Source organism: Eleutherodactylus coqui, chromosome 12, assembly GCF_035609145.1.
Source record: "Eleutherodactylus coqui strain aEleCoq1 chromosome 12, aEleCoq1.hap1, whole genome shotgun sequence".
Lineage (NCBI taxonomy): Eukaryota > Metazoa > Chordata > Amphibia > Anura > Eleutherodactylidae > Eleutherodactylus > Eleutherodactylus coqui.
Window position 1 is genome coordinate 10,831,108 of NC_089848.1, and position 17,553 is coordinate 10,848,660.

General features: G+C 48.0%; 2 protein-coding genes across 6 annotated transcripts in view; one reads left to right on the forward strand and one right to left on the reverse strand.

Annotated features, from left to right (window-relative positions):
* The window catches only part of COA1 (cytochrome c oxidase assembly factor 1), a 94,878-nt gene extending 93,393 nt beyond the window's left edge, over positions 1-1,485 (reverse strand). For 3 of the 4 annotated variants that reach the window (XM_066584770.1, XM_066584772.1, XM_066584768.1), the window contains exon 1: positions 1,243-1,304. The gene's annotated coding sequence lies outside the window, so the exon portion shown is untranslated. Of the gene's footprint in view, positions 1-1,242; positions 1,305-1,351 lie in introns of those variants that run through there. The other variant, XM_066584769.1, reaches the window with a different exon arrangement.
* A 5-nt stretch (positions 1,486-1,490) lies between these two features.
* Positions 1,491-17,553, forward strand: part of BLVRA (biliverdin reductase A) — a 73,402-nt gene continuing 57,339 nt past the window's right edge. For both annotated transcript variants that reach the window (XM_066584766.1, XM_066584765.1), the window contains exons 1-5: positions 1,491-1,818; positions 9,667-9,725; positions 14,279-14,406; positions 14,516-14,635; positions 15,681-15,778. In XM_066584766.1, the coding sequence (XP_066440863.1) occupies positions 1,638-1,818; positions 9,667-9,725; positions 14,279-14,406; positions 14,516-14,635; positions 15,681-15,778 (586 nt within the window). In that variant the 5' untranslated portion in view covers positions 1,491-1,637. The remainder of the gene's footprint in view (positions 1,819-9,666; positions 9,726-14,278; positions 14,407-14,515; positions 14,636-15,680; positions 15,779-17,553) is intronic.

Sequence of the window (17,553 nt, forward strand, 5' to 3'; positions counted from 1 at the left end):
GATGAAGGACTCCCCCGTCACAGTTGTCACAGCAGTGGCAGAGGGTCGCGATCTTCTCCCATTGCTTTCAATGGGGCCAATGCTGCCCCCGCCGGCCCTATTGAAGACAATTTTTTTTCACGCAGCATCGTAGGAGTGCAGACATTACAAATGAGAATGAAACCATCAAAACTCATTGGCTTCATCATCGTGCGCTTCCACTCCCTCGCACACGTTCCTGGCCAGTGTGAAGGCGCCCTTACGCAGAAGAAGGGGATAACTTCGAACGCCTAATTGTCAATCCCTGCTCCCTGTGGCTCCAGCGCCGTGCGACGCAGCGCTACATCAGGTGCAAGCGGGGAAATAAAGTACAAAACACGGTGAAAATAGCTCATTGTGCGCATCTCGCCTCACGAAAAAAAAAAAGAATACAGATGGTCCCCTATTTGTGAACAGTCCGAACAAATGTTTGTATGGAGGGGATCGCGGGTGGACCCCACTCCATACAACGTCGGGTGCCGGCTGTTCTTACAGCGGACACCCGGCGGCAACAGTTCTGAGGAGCCGCGCCGCTCGTCTGAACTGATAACACTTTAAGAAGACCGCTGGCAGCAGTATTTAAAGTGTTAACAGTTCGTGGCTCGTCAGAACTGCTTTCGCCGGGTGTCCGCTGTAAGAAACGTTCAGGGGCCCGCACAGTGTGCCGCGATAAGACCGCAGGACGCTGTGCGGTTGCTAGGCAACCGGGTGCCTCCTGAAGGGCCTCAGGGCTGCCTGTGCAGAGTACCTATCAGGCGCACGGCTTGATAGGCGCTCTGCATAGCCAGCCCTAAGGCCTTTCAGGAGGCACCCGGTTGCCTAGCAACCGCACAGCGTCCTGCGGTCTGACCGGATAGACTTCTCGGGCTTGATATACGCTGCGCAATGCGCCGTGACATCAGCGGGGGGCGCTCACAGCTGCGGATTTTTCACGTGAAACAAATGCAGTGTGTCGCATCTTGGTGCGAATGACAGAAAGTAGTCGCCCGCTGAGAGCAATGCGGGTGCGGAAATACAAAGCTGCGGGGTATACGCTGCGCATCCACAAACCAGGGGGCGCACCACGACACAAAGCCTTCAGACAATTCAGGGGTGTCAGTGCCGCCCCCTGACTATGGGGGTCCTGCATGAGGGGGCAGCTGGGCACTGTGCTGCCTGCTGGGCTCTCTTGTGCAGCCCTCCCACCCCTACTATACCCCACATGTGCAGCCCCACAACACTCACTGCGTCCTCAACGCCCGGCCCTCGTTTGAAGGACGCAACTTTATTAACAAACGACAAGTACAGTTCAGCCATTGCTGGTAATGGCACCTCCACAGGAGGGCGCACCTACCTGCTACTAACACTCGGAAGAACTGCTCATGTGTAAGAATACTGACTGATATACGTAGAATAAAGGCGGGGTTATACTGAGAACTCATTGATGTCTCTTCCTAAAGAGATAACTTGTGGAGATTTCACACATTTAACCCGTGAATGTATTATTACAAGTCTCTCCCTTGAATGTAACAAACACAGGCTCGGTGAATGACCGCTTAAGAAGACATAAATTGTAAACAAAGCGTAATCCTTCCCGAAAGAAAAATGGCGGAGATAAATGTGCGCAGCCTGATGACGTCATGAAACCAATCTCCAATCAGAAATCTCCCGCCACTATCAAAGCGGTGTCGCTCAGCAGAAGGAGGACATGTGTAAGGAGGGGAGGCGTGCTGATGGGCGGTGACGCGCGCTGCAGGGGGTGGGCTGGTCTTCCCCGATCGCGCGCTCCCGCCTCACCTCAGTGCTGGACAGCGCCAGGAGGTGAGTGCTGCGTTCTTGCCAGTGTGCGGAGTCCATAGAGCCCGGTCATGCCGGGAGGACACCACTGGGGGCGGTAATGGGCTGTATGCTGAGCACTGAAGGCGCACATACAGTAATGTCCTCATGCATGTGTTTTATATAACGGGAGGGAATAGTTACATAACCTTCCAATCCTCTGTGTGTCGGGGGGTCATTACAGCAGACTGGGCTCCTCTATGCCGCCACCACTGCCAGCTGGCACGAGCACTCTTCCCTCAGTGTGAGTTTTGAAGAACTCTGCTTGCTGTTGTCGTGAATGTTCCTGTGTGACGCGACTGCAGACATGTTGGGTGACCCGCAGCACATTCTTCAGCCGGCACACCCTGAAGTACCCTGCTTGCCAGAAACCCTCCGGCGCCAGAAGAAGTTACTGGCATCCTTGGCATGCTGCAGATGATGAGGGTTGTGCGCCCCCCTGGTGGTCGGAGGCACAATGACATCTCAGCCACTTGTTCATCCCGCAGCCACACGTGTTCTTACACAGGAGCCCCCACCACAGTGTCACACTTCCGTGGCTGCCCGGTCCCAGATGTATCACCAGTCGGACATGTATGGGAACATCTGGGACACCAACTTCAACAGCCAATGAGTTTGCACAATCTAGAGTAGCAGTTCCCAAACTGTGTTCTGTGGGGTCCTTAGGACTCAGCGAGCTACCGTCAGGGGCTCCGAGCGAGGGTCCGTGGTGGTAAACCTATGGCACACGTGCCGACGGCTGCTCACCACAATAGTGATTACCAGCGGGGCTGCCGCAGTTCCCCATCAGTGGTCATGCAGCGACGCTGATCCCGGTGAACACTCTGACGTTAGTGTGCACCCGGGATCCTCCTCCTCTGAGTCCTCACCTCCTTGGTTCCGCAGGAGAGCACTCGGGAGAAAGCATTCCGGGTTACACACTGACGTCAGTGTGCAAATGGGGATCAGCGCTGAGGTAAGTATATGGATTGGGGGGTTAATATTATTACCGAGACGGTCACTTTTACTACTGGGGCCACTGTGGGGGACAGTATTACTACTGGGGCCACTGTGGGGGACAGTATTACTACTGGGGCCACTGTGGGGGACAGTATTACTACTGGGGCCACTGTGGGGGACAGTATTACTACTGGGGCCACTGTGGGGGACAGTATTACTACTGGGGCGACAGTATTACTACTGGGGCCACTGTGGGCGACAGTATTACTACTGAGGCCACTGTGGGCGACAGTATTACTACTGAGGCCACTGTGGGCGACAGTATTACTACTGAGGCCACTGTGGGCGACAGTATTACTACTGAGGCCACTGTGGGCGACAGTATTACTACTGAGGCCACTGTGGGCGACAGTATTACTACTGAGGCCACTGTGGGCGACAGTATTACTACTGAGGCCACTGTGGGCGACAGTATTACTACTGAGGCCACTGTGGGGGACAGTATTACTACTGAGGCCACTGTGGGGGACAGTATTACTACTGAGGCCACTGTGGGGGACAGTATTACTCCTGAGGCCACTGTGGGGGATGCTATTACTCCTGGGGCCACTGTGGGGGATGCTATTACTCCTGGGGCCACTGTGGGGGATGCTATCGCTACTGGGGCCACTGTGGGGGATGCTATCGCTACTGGGGCCACTGTGGGGGATGCTATCGCTACTGGGGCCACTGTGGGGGATGCTATCGCTACTGGGGCCACTGTGGGGGATGCTATCGCTACTGGGGCCACTGTGGGGGATGCTATCGCTACTGGGGCCACTGTGGGGGATGCTATCGCTACTGGGGCCACTGTGGGGGATGCTATCGCTACTGGGGCCACTGTGGGGGATGCTATCGCTACTGGGGCCACTGTGGGGGGTTGCTATCGCTACTGGGGCCACTGTGGGGGGTTGCTATCGCTACTGGGGCCACTGTGGGGGGTTGCTATCGCTACTGGGGCCACTGTGGGGGGTTGCTATCGCTACTGGGGCCACTGTGGGGGGTTGCTATCGCTACTGGGGCCACTGTGGGGGGTTGCTATCGCTACTGGGGCCACTGTGGGGGGTTGCTATCGCTACTGGGGCCACTGTGGGGGGTTGCTATCGCTACTGGGGCCACTGTGGGGGGTTGCTATCGCTACTGGGGCCACTGTGGGGGGTTGCTATCGCTACTGGGGCCACTGTGGGGGGTTGCTATCGCTACTGGGGCCACTGTGGGGGGTTGCTATCGCTACTGGGGCCACTGTGGGGGGTTGCTATCGCTACTGGGGCCACTGTGGGGGGTTGCTATCGCTACTAGGGGCCACTGTGGGGGGTTGCTATCGCTATTTGGCACGGGCATAGATTATGTCCAAAATAAAAAAGCTAATGGGTCCCAACTCGATTATTCAATTCTAAGCGCAAAAGAATTAGCGTCCAAATTTTACGTCCGTACTCTAATTCTCTTGCTTCCCGATGTCGTAGAAACATGAAATTTGGCAGAAGCATTGATTATGTCATAAATAGGAAAAGCTAATGGGTCCCAACTCGATTATTCAATTCTAGCGCAAAAGAATTAGTGTCCAAATTTTATGTACGTAATCTAATTCTCTCACTTCCTGTTGTCATTTTATATAAAGGAAACGTCGCATGGTTACCTCCCCGTGGTGTTTCCTGGGTAACGCAGAGAACTATGCAAAATGGTGAACATATGTTTTTCCTCAGTATCTCTAAAGTAACCGCGACTTCATAAGATTTTCCGTGTGAACACCAGATAAACACCAGTACCAAATGAACTCGGGCGAAGCCGGGTATATCAGCTAGTTTTATATATAATGTATATCCATAGCCCAACCAGCGCTCCTCCCTTTTATATTTCTTTTAAACGGCCCTGTCCTTTCTTATAACGACAGAGGTAAAAAAATTAAGTTGTGATAAGCCACACCCCACCCCCTGACCACACCCTCCGTCCCGCTTTGGGGCTCCACAAGAAACCTTTCCTTTAATAAGGGCTCCATGTAATTTTTTGCCTAAATTTTATTTTCTGATCATGACTACGGGGGTTGCCATCTTGCCTAAGCTGCAGTAAAAGGGGATTTTAAGTTTAAAAAGAAATTAATTACCTATTTTCAGGATAGGTCATCAATAGCTGATTGGAGGGGGTCAGCTACTCAGGACCCCGACTGATCAGCTATTCACCGAGTTGCTAGTCTAGTGTATGGAACTGGAAGCTGACAGCGCCGTATGTTGTGCAGTGGTCCGGAATGGTATTGCAGGTACAGTTCTCAATTTAAGCTATGCCTGTGATGCCATGCCAAGCCACTGCACAACATATGGAGCTGTCTGTTTCCGCCTCCGTTCTCCGAAGCAGCGAACAGCTGATCAGCAGATATCAGTTGAGGACAGGTCATCACATTTTTTTTTTTAAGAGCCCAAAATCCCCTTTAACCCCTAAAAGACGTACATATACATCCTCCAGGGTCGAAGTCTGTATGGAGCAGGATCAGAAGCCTATCGCACTCCATACCGGCTATTAACCCTTTAAATGCCCCAATCAGAGTTTGAGGGTCCTGAACAACACCACCCCTGTGAGAGTTGGGGAGGTGTTGTTCAATTGTCATAGCAGGCCCAGCCCTTCCGCAGGCTTCTATGGATACCATGTATTTCTGCCTATTAGAATGTCTATAGAAACGCCATATACTGCAGTACTGAAGTATTGCAATATGTGGTATAAGCAATAAAATGACCCCAAGTTCGAGTTTAAAAAAGCATACAGAATAAAGATTGGTATTATAGAAAATAAAGGACACAAAGTTTAAAAAACCCTCTACCATATTCATAATAAAAAAAATTAATATCAAAACAAGACAAACGTGGCACGGCCGCGTCCGTAAAATAGCGCAATATTTATCCTGGTGACCAACAGTACAAAGCAGAATTGTGCCTTTTGGTCATCCTGTCTCCAAGAAAGAATTTAATAAAAAACTGATCAAAAAGTTGTATGTAGTCCGAACTGGTACGAATAGAATCAACAGGTCGTCCTGCAAGAAACGAGGCCCCGCACAACCCTATCGATGGTGGTCAGAAGATGGCAACAGAAAGTACATTAACCCCTTCCCGCTCCAGGACGTTACGGTACGTCCTGGGAGCCTGGTACTTCCCGCAACAGGACGTACCGGTACGTCCTGGGGATAGCGCGGGATCACATAAGATCCCGCGCTATCCCGCAGCTGGAGCTGGCTGTCACTCACAGCCGGCGTCCCGCTGCAACAGCGGGGGGACATCGGAGATCCGCCCCCCGCTGTTAACCCCTTCCCTGCCGCGATCTAAGTAGATCGCGGCAGGGAAAGAGTTCACAGAGGGATCGCGATCCCTCTGTGTCTCCGGCCGGCTCTCGTGATGTCATCGCGAGAGCCCGGCCTGTCGCCATGGCACTGGCGTCCTGTATTGCCTGTGCCTATAATCGCTGTATAGGCGATAAGGCATGGGAGAGCAGTAGCTCTGCCATGCCTTATGACAGCGATCATAGGCATACTGCTGCAAGTCCCTCAGAGGGACTCAAATAGTGTAAAAAAAAAAGAAAAGAAAAATGTAAAAAAAAATGTAAAAAAACCCCTTTTTTTATGCTTTTTCTAATATTAGCATAAAAAAGGGGGGAAAAAATGAAAACCCCACATATTTGGTATTGACGCGTCCGTAACGACGTGTAGAAAAAGTTGAACACACTTTTCATTTTGTACAACAAAAAGCGTAAAAAAAAGGCTAAAAAACAGAGGCAAAATGCTAATTTTTAGCATTTTGCCTCCCAAAAAGTGCAATAAAAGTGATCAAAAAAGCCGTACATTCCCCAAAATGGTACCAATAAAAACTACAGCTCGTCTCGCAAAAAATAAGCCCTCATAGAGCTCCGTACATAGAAAAAAAAAAAGTTACAGGACTTTGAATGCAGCTATAGAGAAAAAAAAAAGATTTCCAAAAAAAAGGGGGTTTTATTGCAAAAAAGTGTAAAAACCTAAAAAAAAAATAACAATTTTGGTATCGTTGTAACCGTACCGACCCGCAGAAAAAAATTTGTGTGTCATTTATGCTGCATGATTAACGCTGTAAAAAAAGAAAAAGAAATCTATGGCAGAATTGATGCGGTTTATCTCCATGTTATCATAAAAAAAAATTAAAAAATTTAACGATATTGTCTATGTACGCAAAAGTGGGACCGATAAAAACTACAGCTCGCCACGCAAAAAACAAGCCCTTATACGGCCGCGTCCACGGAAAAATAAAAAAGTTATGGCTTTTGAAAAATGGAGATGGAAAAATACGAAAAAAATCGCTTGGTCCTCAACGCCAAAATAGGCCGCGTCATTGGTATCATCGTAATCGTACTGGCCCATGGGATAAAAGTATCAGAATAAGGACAGGTTTGCTGAGCATTTTGTAAAAACAATGCCCCCCCCCCCCTTCCAAAGATGGCAGCATCGTGGTGGGGTTCTCTTCTTCCCTTGCCGTTTTAAATAAGTGCATGGCCACCAACACATACTAGAATTTATGGCAGAAACTGGTGTAGATTAGGCCTGAAGTGTGCTCCATCTCAGCTGGCGTAGATTAGACCTGAAGTGTGCTCCATCTCAGCTGGCGTAGATTAGACCTGAAGTGTGCTCCATCTCAGCTGGTGTAGATTAGGCCTGAAGTGTGCTCCATCTCAGCTGGCGTAGATTAGACCTGAAGTGTGCGCCATCTCAGCTGGCGTAGATTAGACCTGAAGTGTGCTCCATCTCAGCTGGCGTAGATTAGACCTGAAGTGTGCTCCATCTCAGCTGGCGTAGATTAGACCTGAAGTGTGCGCCATCTCAGCTGGCGTAGATTAGACCTGAAGTGTGCGCCATCTCAGCTGGTGTAGATTAGACCTGAAGTGTGCGCCATCTCAGCTGGCGTAGATTAGACCTGAAGTGTGCGCCATCTCAGCTGGTGTAGATTAGACCTGAAGTGTGCTCCATCTCAGCTGGCGTAGATTAGACCTGAAGTGTGCTCCATCTCAGCTGGCGTAGATTAGACCTGAAGTGTGCTCCATCTCAGCTGGTGTAGATTAGACCTGAAGTGTGCTCCATCTCAGCTGGCGTAGATTAGACCTGAAGTGTGCTCCATCTCAGCTGGTGTAGATTAGACCTGAAGTGTGCGCCATCTCAGCTGGCGTAGATTAGACCTGAAGTGTGCGCCATCTCAGCTGGCGTAGATTAGACCTGAAGTGTGCTCCATCTCAGCTGGTGTAGATTAGACCTGAAGTGTGCTCCATCTCAGCTGGCGTAGATTAGACCTGAAGTGTGCTCCATCTCAGCTGGTGTAGATTAGACCTGAAGTGTGCTCGATCTCAGCTGGCGTAGATTAGGCCTGAAGTGTGCTCCATCTCAGCTGGCGTAGATTAGGCCTGAAGTGTGCGCCATCTCAGCTGGCGTAGATTAGGCCTGAAGTGTGCGCCATCTCAGCTGGCGTAGATTAGACCTGAAGTGTGCGCCATCTCAGCTGGTGTAGATTAGACCTGAAGCGTGCGCCATCTCAGCTGGCGTAGATTTCCTTTTTGGCGCACGGATGGCCTGTAATGCACCTAATGTAGTAAGAAGCTTGCGTGTCTTAATACATTTGGCACCTCTTCCTTAAGCAGGATGCAGATTACAACAGGTTTATGCAACTCTACTTAACAAATCCTCCCCAGTAACTTCTATGGTAGATTGTTCTAGGCATGCGCATGCGGAATCCGGCCCTGGCAGCAGCGGCGTCCGTGCGGACCTACATTCTTTTTCTTCGTTCTGTACTGCGGATGGTCCGCACGTCTCGCTGTCAGAATGGCACAGTACAGATTATTTTTTAAACTCCTGCTTTTCCCACGGAATTTGAAGCCCGTCCGCAATGTCAATGGAAGGCTTCCATATGGAATCCACAGGAAAATGGAGCAGAGCATGCTGGGATTTTTCATCCGCAATTGGTTTCCGCTCGTGTGCAGGAAGAATCACTTTGGCATTACATGCTGTGGGCGGTATATGCTGTGGGATATGGAGGCGGTCGCCCGCTCCTGATTCCTCAATTCAGATCCGCCCGCGTGCATTCACCCTTAAGTTATACATGTGTTTGGAGTGGGAAAGGTTTTCCTGCTCTCTTCTGATGGGTAAAATCCTGCTCTTGCCACTAAATATACAGAACCCGTGCATGGCATAGTACAACCCTCTGGATGCCACCGACGCCAATTGAGATGTGCCTCAATATACTGCTGCGACTCTTCACATCTGCGCTAGCAACAGAATCCCCTGCCCAACCGGATCCGTCTCATAGCGGAACCAAGGTGTGCCAAACGGACTCTAACTGGGTCTGCTTGGTTTCCTGCACCCATCTGGTGGTTTGTCTTGCATGCATGACTTGATCACCCGATATTTAATGCTAGATCAGTGCTGGAGCATATGAATAGAGCCTAAGGATTCTCCCTGTAAGCGGAGCATGCTCGGCATGTGAACATCTTGTATATTACAGCACATGGATAATGACACGCTTCTATTTAACCCCACGAGTAAGAACTAGATGGCAGGGAAGTGGTTAAGGCCATGTGTGTCGGGGTGTGACTATATCTATACCAGCCAGGCTGTGGGAGTCATCGCCCAGCTTACTGATAAACGGATGCTAAGATAACACTTAGAGAATTAGTTGCAGCAAGCCGAAAATTAGTCTTTTCTATGGCATTTGTTGCATTAGGCTGCGGTATGACTTTGTCGTTGCCTTCCGTAAGAAATGGAGGAAAAAATGGCACAGAATGCTAATTTTTAAACTTTTTTTGGAAAGTGACGGAACCCTGGACGGAACCCATTCTAACCAACAGGTTCTGCTATTTTGACAGATCCGGCGGCCGTTTTATGCTCGTTCTTCTGTTCCATTACAGAAGCGAAGAACAGAAATGTGAGTAGAGCCTAATTAAATGATAATTTAATGTTTGCAGCAACCGTGCATTTACAGAGGACCTGTCATGGCATAAAGTCATCGGGGCTGGCTGCACACAACCGGATTTGCATTGCAGAATCCGAGGATGGTGTCCGCCCCCGGGTTTCGCAGCAAATACCGCCCATAGCATGCTATGGGAAAGTGATTCTGCCTGCACACGAGCGGAAACCAATTGTGGTTTCCGCGAGCTTATGAAGAATCACACATTGATCTATTTTTGTGCGGTGTCCGCACGGACGGCTTCTATTCAAGTCAATGGAAGCCGTCCGACCCGCGGCGTATATGCAATTGACATTGCAGATAGGTCGCAGGTACCCGCGTCACCGACTAGCGACGGCGCAGGAAAGAAAAATCTGTACTGTGCATGTCCCACAGTGAGCCTACAGACCATCAGCAGGACAGATGAAGAGACTAAATGACAGGTATGCGCGGACGCCAGCCGGGCACAGAGTCTGTTTCCGTTGCGGGCTCTGGCTCCCAGCGCTGTGAACCTGTCAGGTAGGCAGTCCTCACCGCTCACTGTGATTGAGTGACATTAGTCTGTCAATCAAATCTATCACCCATTGGCAATGAATGGTGAGGTCCAGCCACTTGGCGGATTCACAGCGCTAAGAGTCTGCCCACTTCAGCAGACGGGACTATGAAGGTTACAAGAAACACAGGGATAGGTTCAACATGGACACAGTTACAGAGCCTTGCAGACAGCCCTGCTGGCGTTACTGTATGGCAGGCCCTCCTTAAAGTGAACCTGTTGCCAGAAGGAGCCCGGAACAGATCTGCCAATTCGCCCATGTATGGTTTATCCTGAAACGCTGCTGCCTTGATGCTTCAGTGAGTATTGAGCACATTGAACAAACATCCACAGAGCAGCGATGTCTTAATGACTTCCGAGAGCTAACTGACAAGAGACTTCAATGAAGCAGATGAGGTTGGTAGAGTGGGTTTCACAGGAGCATCAGCCATTAAATAAAGACACACAAAGCCTGGTTATTTACAAGGCTGTTCTTCTGAAGAAAGACTAGTTAGTGTGAACAATACATCGGTACGAAAACATTTCAGAGGACCTCAGAAGGTGAAGCTGAAAAAGGCTAAAGACCCGGGTGTCCGTCAATCCACAGTTTTGACAAATTACCTACAAATTAAGAAACCTCAGCTCTATTCCTGCCCTCCATAGGTGTGAACATCCTGTTAAAGGGGTATTTCAGAATGATAATATTTATACGCTATCCTTGGAATAGGTCATTAATAGCAGATCAGCTGGGATCCCTTGAATGGGACATGGATTACTGTACCATTGTAGGCTACTGCACAATGTACGGAGTTGTGCTAGTTCCGGCATACAGCTGATTTGTGGAGGTGTCAGGTATTGGACCTCTGCCAATCTCCTATTTATATCATGTCCGTAAGATAGGTCATCAGTGGTATAATTATGGAAAACCCTTTTAAGACGGCTGCAAAAGTACAACAGACAATTCTGAAAGAGGTAAGAAGGAACCCAAAAGTAACGGCAAAAGCCCTAAACAGGAGACTATAAACTGCAAAAACCTATGTTCGTAGAATGGAAGGTAGAGATGAGCGAGCGTACTCGGCCACGCCCCTTTTTCGCCCAAGTACCGCGATTTTCGAGTACTTCCGTACTCGGGCGAAAAGATTCGGGGGGGGGGGCGTGGGTGAGTGGGGGGTTGCAGCGGGGAGTGGGGGGGAGAGGGAGAGAGGGCTCCCCCTGTTCCCCGCTGCTACCCCCCGTGCCCCCCCCGGCGCCCCCCGAATCTTTTCACCCGAGTACTGAAGTACTCGAAAATAGCGGTACTCGATCGAGTACGTGCGCTCATCTCTAATGGAAGGACGTCACGAAAGAAGTTGCTGCAGCCTGTAAACAGCGTGCTGACGGGGAGAACGGACGTGTGACGCTGGAGCCAGGAGAGGCGAGCATTGACTTGTTTATAGTATTTTGGCAGTATATTAAAAAGTGTGTGTATAATATATATATATATGACCAGTGACGTACATAGAAGGGAAGGGGTCCCATAACAAAAACTTAAATGGGCCCCCTATTGCGGTGTCCAGTCTTGCCACCCACAACAGGAGGGCCTGGTGTTTGTTTTCCATTCCATGCCCTGTAAAATGACCCTTGTGCCAATTCTCCTCCTCCTTGCTTGCCTGCAATATGTTTTTGCTACCCAGTACCAAAAGGGGATGGTGTAATCAGAGCTGGGGCCCTCTCTTTACAAGGGCCCTGATAGCAGCCTGGTCTACCTCTGATACGTACGCTCTTGTATGTAAGTAGGAAATCCCATTTAAGATCACTCCAAGAGCGCAACAAGGAGTCCTGAAAGAGGAAGAAGAAGAAGCAGCGACCTACAGAACACTCTGCAATCTGTTCCAGAAAAACAGCGGATAACAATAGTGATAATGAAAGATATCCGCTCGTGTCGGGAAGCAATGGCCATTCTCATGCTTGCCCAAGACCCCCGAATGTTCCTCAAGGCTTCTGGGAAAATGTTCTATAGACAGATGAGGCCAAAGTCAAACCTTTTAGCACAAGTTCACAAAGCTTTGTTTAGAGGAAATAGAACGCTGCCCATCAAATCTTGTAGCGTCTGTGAAGCCCGATGGGGGGAGTTTCACGGTTTGGAGCTGCTTGGCTCTCTTTGGGCCTGGGGTCCTTCTTATCATTGAGGGCCCAATAAATTCTAAGGTTATCAAAGTGTTTTACAACAGTATGTACTGGCAGCAGTCCGTGACCTCAGGCTGGAGCCGATGACCCAAACACACAAATCAACTAAAGAATAGTAAAAGATGTGTTTTGGAAATAGTCTGACAAACCTTTCAAGATGCTGTAGCATATCCTAAGGAGGGCTGTGTACACAAGACATCCCAGAAATATTGATGAACTGCAACATATTTGCAGAGAGGAATGGTCCAAACGTTTTTCTCAGCATTGTGCAAATCTTATTTGTAGCTGCAGGCAACAGGTGGAGGGGATTTCTGCTAAAAGGGGTTCTACGGGTTATTCAATTCAAGGGTTCACTTACTTTTCTCCCTGTGCTGTCCCTGTTTACTTTATGATACAACTAACTGTGTGTTATTAGATGAGATTGTGTTTGATCTCTTACTATGACTTGGATAACAATCATACCATATCTGAGGTGCTTTTAACTTGGAACTAGCCTGTAACCAGCGGTGAAGTAGCGACCGTATACCGTTGACTTGGCACGCATTTAAACCGAACATTAATTAGGTATTTTCGATCATTCCTTGATCATAATCGCACCTCTGGTCAGCCGTTCGGTCGCTGCCTTCTCTCCAGAAAACCATGACCGTGTCCGTTTATACTGAAGGATTTGCAGCAGACAAACGATTTTTCAGTTTGCATAAAAGGTCCAATCAGCGATAATTAACGATTTATTGTTGCACTTTCGGTTGAAAGATGTGTTTGCCTTTTATTAGTAATCCATGCAATTAGCTGGGTAATTCCGAAGGGTTCACTTCTTACTTGCAGTTGTATATATGGGTGTACAGAGGCTGGGGGGTGTAGTCTGCGGGTCTCTGAGGTGTGTTGGGTGGACTGGACAAGATGTGACAGCCAAGGCCTCTTGGACAAAAGTTCACAATTTGCATAAATGGCGCATTCCTGGAATATCAGTTCAACTTAAAAACTTGTGTGTGTCTATGGTATGTAAAATATATAGCATACACACAAATAAGTAGTACAAGGAGATAATAAATTATGTATAACATCTATTTAGATTGTACTTCTAATGTTTTCTTGCTGCTGGCCAAATCCTCTTGAGGGGTTTTCCTATTGTTTTATATAAGTGATGGCATATCACCAGAATATGCTGTCTTTGTGATCATAGTAGACAACCTTTGTATGCCTGTTATTACATTCGGCACATCTTTCGGCATACAGAACTCCAGGCTAAGGAAATCTGCTCCTATGTTCAAGCTAATAACTGCAGTGCATTGAAAGTGCAAGAGTGCCATCTAGTGGATGAGACTGTTGGTGCTTGCATGACTTCTTTCATATTGCAATCACATAAAATAAATTCATGTATATATCTGAATGTATGTTCGGAGGTATTGTTCCATCGTCCTTATTTGCATATTTCCCAGAAGCGCATGAATGGCCTCATATGCCTCCTCACTCAACTTCTAGGTGCTCTGCTTAAGAAGTGATTTTTACCCCTCCCAACCCACATCATAGGCCTCTCACCAGCCAAGCCAGAACCCTACTGCACACTGATGAGGAGCAACCCCCCCCCCCCCCCGAAACAGCTGTCTGTGCATGGATTCTGGCTTGTGGCCAATTCGCAATCATTGTTATAAAGACCTGTATAAAGGGTCTGACATTGATTTGCAGAATTGCTGCCTTCCAATAGGTGGCGCTGCAGAGGTATTGTTCCATCTCCCTTATAGATACTGACATAGATTAATATATAACTCATTTACACAGTTGCATTGGAGAATATCCTTAAAAAGCTTACATTGAAGGTTTTTCTGTCTTGCAGAGCAGCACAATGTTTGGTGTGGTGGTTGTCGGAATTGGCATTGCCGGCTCTGTGAGGATCAGAGACCTTCTAAGCCCTCTGCAGTCCACTCCATCAGAAAGTCTAAAACTTCAAAGTTTTGTGTCTCGGTGAGTTTCAGCATCCAGGTCCATGTATGGCTGGGTCATTGGTGGACTGAAGCCTTATTATGTGTTGGATCATAGTATATGGATTCATTATTTTCTTCGCCATCTCCAGGAGGGATCTTGGTCAGTATAATGGTGTGAAGCAAATCAGCCTGGAAGAGGCGCTTAAGAGCAACGAGATTGATGCTGCTTTTATTTGTACAGAAAATCAGAACCACGAGCCAAGCATAAGGTAATCGGATATATTCTGCGTGGTGCTCATCATAGCATGTAAAGCCGAAAAAAGACCTCTGTCCATCCAGTTCAGCCTATTACCCCCTATGTTGATCCAGAGGAAGGCAAAAAAAACAATAAAGTAGAAGCCAATTTTCCCAATTTAAGGGAACAAAATCCTTCCTGACTCCAATTTGTCAATCAGAATAATCCCGGCTCACCGACCCTTCTGAAGTAATAAGTGATTATAACATGTAATATTGTATCTCCTCACTTGAAAAATGAACATTCGTCCGATTTCTGGGCTGAAGTGACAGTAAATGATCCGATCTAGCTTCTACTGTATGTAAAGGGTAATCCTTGCATAATGCAATATTCTACAACCACCTTCCAGAATCTGTCCCGTAAGGACATAAACCAACCACAAGGATTATAGGGCTATTAGTTAATTATTAATTAACAGGTCAAAAAAGAATCTTAAGGCTGCATTCCCACGAACGTATATCGGCTCGGTTTTCACGCCGAGCCGAAATACGTCGTCCTCATCTGCAGGGGGGAGGAGGATGGAAGAGCCAGGAGCAGGAACTGAGCTCCCGCCCCCTCTCTGCCTCCTCTCCGCCCCTCTGCACTATTTGCAATGGGGAGAGCCGGGATGGGGGTGGGGCTAAGTGTCGAGAATGAGCCCCGCCCCCGCCTCGCCTCTCCCCATTGCAAATAGTGCAGAGGGGCGGAGAGGAGGCAGAGAGGGGGCGGGAGCTCAGTTCCTGCTCCTGGCTCTTCCATCCCCCCCCCCCTGCAGATGCGGACGACGTATATCGGCTCGGCGTGAAAACCGAGCCGATATACGTTCTTGTGAATGCAGCCTAAAAGAAAAGTTCTGACCGTGGTCCTATGGAGTTGTTACATAAGTATCTCTTTATTATGATATTACTCCTACATGGTGAATAGTGTGTGATGTTACAGACTTCAGTACTCACAATAGTGACTCCTACAGAGTGAAGAAGTAGAATGATTATTTACCGGTAATTAGAATGCTTTCATTCCTTGTTGTTCCTTCCCGCCAGGCGTTTCCTGGAGGCTGGTAAGCACGTGCTTGTAGAGTATCCAGTCGCACTTTCTGCACAAACCGCACATGAATTGTGGCAGCTGGCTGAGCAAAAAGGTAAGGAAATCTCAGCAACTTTGTGGTTGTGAGGCCCACTGCGCTCGCATCCCACATCCTCTCCTACTGAAGGCCATTTTATCCTCAGCTGGTTTCTCGATACCTGCATCTCAGGATCTATGAGGACTAGGTTCTGTATTGGGGCTCATTCACATGAGCGTATGCATTTTCACGCTGGCCGCTTTGCAGGCGAAAATCATGTAAATAAAAAAAAAGCCACAATCAAGTCCTGAGCTTAATTAGCATTTTCTTGTCCATTCACACGGTATATACGCCGCACCCCAAAATTCCCTCGCTCAGCATAAGTCCTTGGAATTACCTAAATAGAGGCACCTGTCATGTTTTAGCATGTAGGTTCCAGTAGTAATAGACGCTAAACTCCATCCCCCCTTCCTTTCTGTTCAGCTGCCATAGGAATCTATGGGAGCCGCCAGCATATATCAGCCGATAGGTAGGGCAAAATCTATCTTTTCCAGCAGCGTATAAATTTGGTTGCCAATTTCAGTCGTGTATGACCTATTTTTTGCGGCGCAATGTTTTTACGCTGTAGAAACGCTCGTGTGAATAAGGTCTATTATATGTAACTATATTCATGGCCTCTCCTGACTGCTCCCCATCTAGTTGTAGAGAACAAATTAGGAAAGCTTCGAGATCAGGGTCGCCCTTTTCAGGGCGGGTGCTCTGATTAGGTAGTGAAAAACACTGGGGAGACTGTAGGGCCTTATTAACATTCATTTTCTTTTCATTGTATTTATTATCGGTTACGTTTTATGTCAAAAAGGTTTTATTGGACATCAGGATAACGAATAAGCATGAGATATCAATGATAGAACCCGATAAGGTATCCTAAGGTAGTATGTGACCTATCCTGGTGGGCCAATATACAGAGGTATAGATGCAGGTATCAGACGTGCTGTGAATTATAAAATGTAAGCCTAACAAAACATTACATGGCATAGGGTGGGAGAGAGAGAGAAGGAGGGGATAGGAAGGCATTGCCGCTCCATCGATAGTAATCCCGTTTCTGGAATAATGAAGGTCTGATGGAACCCATGGATAACCATTCACCAAATCTCCGGGACTCTCGAATTGATACCCAAGGCCATCACGTGGCATAGAAATTGGCAGAGACATTTTCCTTGTCTGCTGGCATCTCCTCAAAACACATTAGAGTATTCATGGCCTCCACCCAGATTACCCTGGCAGGCGCGGTGGTGGGCCGCCACAATCATGGAATGATCTGCCTATTTGCCATGATGAAGAACCTGAAAGACCCTTTTTTTTAGACGTGAGACCCAGTGAACATACATTAGAGCTGCCTCTGGGGTCAGGCGTTACAGGTCATGTTTAAAGAGATCACATGACCCGGGGGTTTTCCTGTACTTTATAGGTTTATCTATAGGTCTGAAATGCATCTAATGTACAGATCTTCCCATGAATGTTTCACTCTGTAGGTTGCATTTCTGGCTTTGGCTTACAAATACTGACGTAAATCCACTTGTGGAAGTGGCCGTGTAGTTGCATCTATTAGCATGCAATTTTTTAATGCAAAACCGGGTGGTTATGGATTATAACTAATGGTCTATACATTTTAAGGTATTTATGATTTTCATTATAGTAATATATGCTTTTATTGTTTTTTCCCAGACAGGCAGTGTGCATGCTGATACAGTTTATGGTTGGTGGTTTGGCGTGGGTAAGGGGGATTCACATTTGTGTTGGGGATTCTGCTTTCTTGCTCCAGCAGGAAAGGGGAATCCCTGCAGCCGAAAGTT